The sequence below is a fragment of the Enhydra lutris genome, unplaced genomic scaffold (assembly GCF_002288905.1).
Source record: "Enhydra lutris kenyoni isolate GAN:26980312 unplaced genomic scaffold, ASM228890v2 scaffoldscaffold16, whole genome shotgun sequence".
NCBI classification, from domain to species: Eukaryota; Metazoa; Chordata; class Mammalia; order Carnivora; family Mustelidae; genus Enhydra; species Enhydra lutris.
In genome coordinates this window covers 30,864,196-30,868,575 of record NW_019154100.1, presented here as the reverse complement: position 1 = coordinate 30,868,575, position 4,380 = coordinate 30,864,196, and the positions used below count along the sequence as shown (strand labels likewise).

At 39.7% G+C, this 4,380-nt stretch overlaps 1 protein-coding gene across 2 annotated transcripts; it reads left to right on the top strand.

Annotated features, from left to right (window-relative positions):
* The first annotated feature begins 430 nt into the window (after positions 1-430).
* Positions 431-3,705, top strand: LOC111147406 (neuronal differentiation 6). 2 transcript variants are annotated; one of them, XM_022503413.1, is made up of 2 exons: positions 431-557; positions 2,019-3,705. In XM_022503413.1, the coding sequence occupies exons 1-2, from the start codon at positions 540-542 to the stop codon at positions 2,910-2,912; spliced, it is 912 nt and encodes a 303-aa protein (XP_022359121.1). In that variant the 5' UTR covers positions 431-539; the 3' UTR covers positions 2,913-3,705. The 2 variants fall into 2 exon arrangements, with proteins under 2 accessions (XP_022359121.1, XP_022359120.1); XM_022503412.1 differs by having other exon boundaries at positions 441-557; positions 1,878-3,705.
* Positions 3,706-4,380: the final 675 nt, after the last annotated feature.

Below are 4,380 nucleotides of genomic sequence, written 5' to 3'. Positions count from 1 at the left end.
GGGTACCCAGATGCACGAATGGGATGGTGATCTTTACAAAACGTCAACATCAACAACAACAAAAACCTCTCGCTCACACAAAAGCCCACCTTGTAAATGAATGGAATATTAACGACTACCTAATAGTTACACCGTTGGCAGGGCGAAACTGAACACTAACACAGCTATCTCTCCAGACTGCCACTGAAGCCGAAGCAGCTCGAGGAGAAACGCACCTACTGTATGTGAAATGCTGGTGCAGATTTTTTCCCTATCAGTCTAACCTTCTGTGTTGATGCATGAATGCTGGTACCCACTTACAGGGATGCCAGATGATCAGTGCAGAATGAAGGTCCCAAGAGAGAGGATCACATGGTTCTCTCTGCCCTGTGACGTCACTAGCAGATGGCATGGGTACCAGCTCTGGCAGTTGGCATCAATGTCACTTTTTAGAGATCAATGAGATAGTGCAGATATACACAGATCTAGAGACTCCAGGAGACGATGCGACACTCAGCCTGAAAAGATTTGGAAGATACAAAATGAAAACTGATTATTGAATGAAATTAAAACCTAAGGTAATATAAATAAAGATCTACTTCAATTGATGCTGGCTTTGCATGCAAGTATTTAAAGATACAGTGTCACTGTCTTATAGTATTTATATGCTCTTTGCCATCTATAACTTCTTATCATATTTCATTCTTATGATGTAATTGTCACATACTTTCACTGCTATTATGTAACACTGCAAGTATGTGGACATTACTAAGAGTTTGTGTGTGTGTGTGTATGTGTGTGTGCTGAGGGGGCTGGAGATTGTTAAATTGAAAAGTCTCTGTTTTAACGTGCCTATTTGTTTGAAGACTTTAGATGAAAATACTTGCTGCTTCACCAAACGAAAGCCAAAATTGCATTTGAAACACAAATTATTTTCCCCTTTCATTCGGGATTCTGAACACACGTGCACAATTGCAGTCAGAATCCTTGGACCGTTCCTGTCAGATATTAGCTAGAGGGAGACTTCTGTGGCTTGTAGAACAAAAACACTACGAGAGTGTTTTTTTGTCCAGGATGATTTGAACAGCAGCAAACAGACGACTGCATTTGGAAAAATTGTAAATGTAAAAGCAGTCTTAACATTTTCTTTGATTAAAAAAAAATGCCAGTGATTTTTATTTTTTTAAATTTATTTATGGAGTTTATTCCAAATTAGCTCCTCCCCCCTCCCCCCCTTTTTTTTTGTGAAGGCTGGGAAAATAGTGCTCTTTTACATATTTCTTCACTAATCAGAAAGAAATCAGTTTAAAAACATTGGCTCTGGTTAATCTTTTCTTTAAATTTGTAAATGTCAATAGCCACGTATCTAAATTTGCAGTTATATAATACAGCAGATAAAGTTAAGGCTTATTTCTTTTTCTAAAACAAAACAAAACAAAACACCTCACAAATCTGTCAGCTAATGGAGAGATAACACTTTTTTATTTTAAAAACTGGGGTCTCTTCTCATTTGGTACTCAGGGGAATTGGAATTAATGAAATTCTGCATTGCTATACCATGTTTTGCATTTGCTTGAATTCCATGGTCCTTTTTGTGCATTAAAACCAGTTTAAAATCAAAGGGAAGTGGAAATGGTGGTAGCATTATCATAAATGCTTCTTGTTTTATTTTCTTTTGATAATTTGTCTATAAAAATCTATCCTATTGCATGTGCCAATTTTTTTAATAATTACTAGTCTGCACAAACTCAAAGATTCTATTTAATGTAAAAACTAGGTCCAAGAATTAGTCTTATTCACGTGTTTTTGTATTCTTATGAGTAAGTCATTAAATATGCTTTAAGTGTATAAACTTTAAAAATGAAAACACTTTAAATATTGTGCTGGCATTTTTTCAGGTAATTTAAGATTAGAGAACCATGTTAACACTACCGTTTGATGAGTCTGTTGTAATGCCAGAATCCCAGATGTGCAGAAAGTTTTCTAGAGAATGTGAGGACCAGAAGCAAATTAAGAAACCAGAAAGCTTTTCCAAACAGATTGTCCTTCGAGGAAAGAGCATCAAAAGGGCCCCAGGAGAAGAAACTGAGAAGGAAGAAGAGGAAGAAGACAGGGAAGAGGAAGATGAAAATGGCTTGCCCAGAAGGAGGGGTCTTAGGAAAAAAAAGACGACCAAGCTCCGACTGGAGAGGGTCAAGTTCAGGAGACAGGAAGCTAATGCACGTGAGAGAAACAGGATGCACGGCCTCAACGATGCTCTGGACAATTTAAGAAAAGTGGTCCCCTGTTATTCCAAAACCCAAAAACTATCCAAAATAGAAACTTTACGACTGGCCAAAAACTACATCTGGGCACTTTCTGAAATTCTGAGAATCGGCAAGAGACCCGATCTGCTCACGTTCGTCCAAAACTTATGCAAAGGTCTTTCCCAGCCAACTACAAACTTGGTGGCAGGCTGCTTGCAGCTCAACGCCAGGAGTTTCCTGATGGGTCAGGGTGGGGAGGCTGCGCACCACACAAGGTCGCCCTACTCTACTTTCTACCCACCCTACCACAGCCCTGAGCTCACCACTCCCCCAGGGCATGGAACTCTTGATAATTCCAAGTCCATGAAACCCTACAATTATTGCAGTGCGTATGAATCCTTCTATGAAAGCACCTCCCCTGAGTGTGCCAGCCCTCAGTTTGAAGGTCCCTTAAGTCCTCCCCCAATTAACTATAATGGGATATTTTCCCTGAAGCAAGAAGAAACCTTGGACTATGGCAAAAATTACAATTACGGCATGCATTACTGTGCAGTGCCACCCAGGGGTCCCCTTGGGCAGGGTGCCATGTTCAGGTTGCCCACCGACAGCCACTTCCCTTACGACTTACATCTGCGCAGCCAATCTCTCACCATGCAGGATGAATTAAATGCAGTTTTTCATAATTAATGAGGAAAATGAAAATAAACAGTGGTCATTCACCTCCCCCGTCTAATTAAGACAAAGCAGATGCTTGTGGGCTGAGTAATTGGCACAACTCTATCTGAGGTGTTTACTAGTTCCTGAAGTGTGTTTCAACTATTGTGAGAATTTTCTATGTAATAATAAATCTCTTTTCATATGAGAACTTCTTTTCCTTTCCTTTTGTCTGTAAAGCACTGTGATTCTGTTTTTACTGGAAGGATTTTTTTTCCCCTTGTTTTATTTTCTTTTAAATTCACTTAATTTGTTTGAACAAGGTGTCTAAGAATATACTGTTGAATAAAGACATGCACAGCATAACTCAATGTCTATTTCAGTTGTACAGTAATTATAAAAATGCATGTTATTAAAATCAGATGAATAAAATGATGTGTTTATAATTACTAGCAATTATATATTATGTATCTCTGAAAGTTGAAAATATTGAGAATAACACGAAGGTGACATTGATATTGGAAAATGCATTTGAGGATGTGCAACAATATAAAAAGCTATGCAATTTTCTTTTTATTAAGGATGAATCTAAATGCATTCAATTGGTAACTATTCCTCTTCAAGTATTGCAGATGGGGCAACATGATATTTGGGTGGACGGTGTCATGATTTGGGAACAATTATTTCAATCGTAAAGAAAAATTTTTCAGCACTTGTTTTGTATTATTCAGAAATTATCTGTACAGGTTTGTTATCACAATGTATAATTGTGTTTTTCCACCCCACATTTTTAAAGCAATTAAACATAGATATTTACACTCCTAAAGGACATCTATTAGCTGTGATATTTTTGCACGGTACTTATTATTTCCTGGTACGCAGCTGCTTTCTGTCTCTAACACTCCCTTCTCCCCATTTCAGAAATATTTCTGGATCTCAACCGTACAAGGTAAAACAAATTTCTTAAACAAAATGGCCAAAGCGCTTACAAGAATTTTTTTTTTCTAAGTATGTTAAATGAAAGAAGAGGAGCCCATGAGGGTTAAACATCCTGGGGAAACAATGATAAATCCTGGTAACCTTCAGCTCCAGCCGAAATTCGGTGGCAAATTTCCAGCAAACACCAAGAGTGGATGTTAAAAATGGAAGGTTTTACTCTGCTCGGTTTAAATAAGTCTGGCCGATTAGCGGCTAAATTCTGTGTGATTAAAAGTTTCCTGACAAAAGGCCACCAAACACCTACTTGAATAGCTAGCGCCTGGGGAGCTCACCCTCTTAGGCAGAACTGAGCCCCTTCTAGAATAAAAACCAAGGTGGCAGTGACCTCCCTCCAGCTGCCCTCTTACGCAGGTTTGCCCCCCAGAGGGAGCAGGGCAACAGCTGCGAAGGCCGGCAAGGTTAGCAGAAATGGGTCCTGCGGTGGCGGGACAGAGCGGGTCCGGTGGGCCCGGGCAGGGGGTCCGCGCTCACCGCCGCCCGGCGCTGCCCACTCCTGTGCCCC

Coding starts and splice junctions, on each gene's coding strand:
- LOC111147406 (XM_022503412.1), top strand. CDS start 1,899: ATGTTAACACTACCGTTTGATGAGTCTGTTGTAATGCCAGAATCCCAG.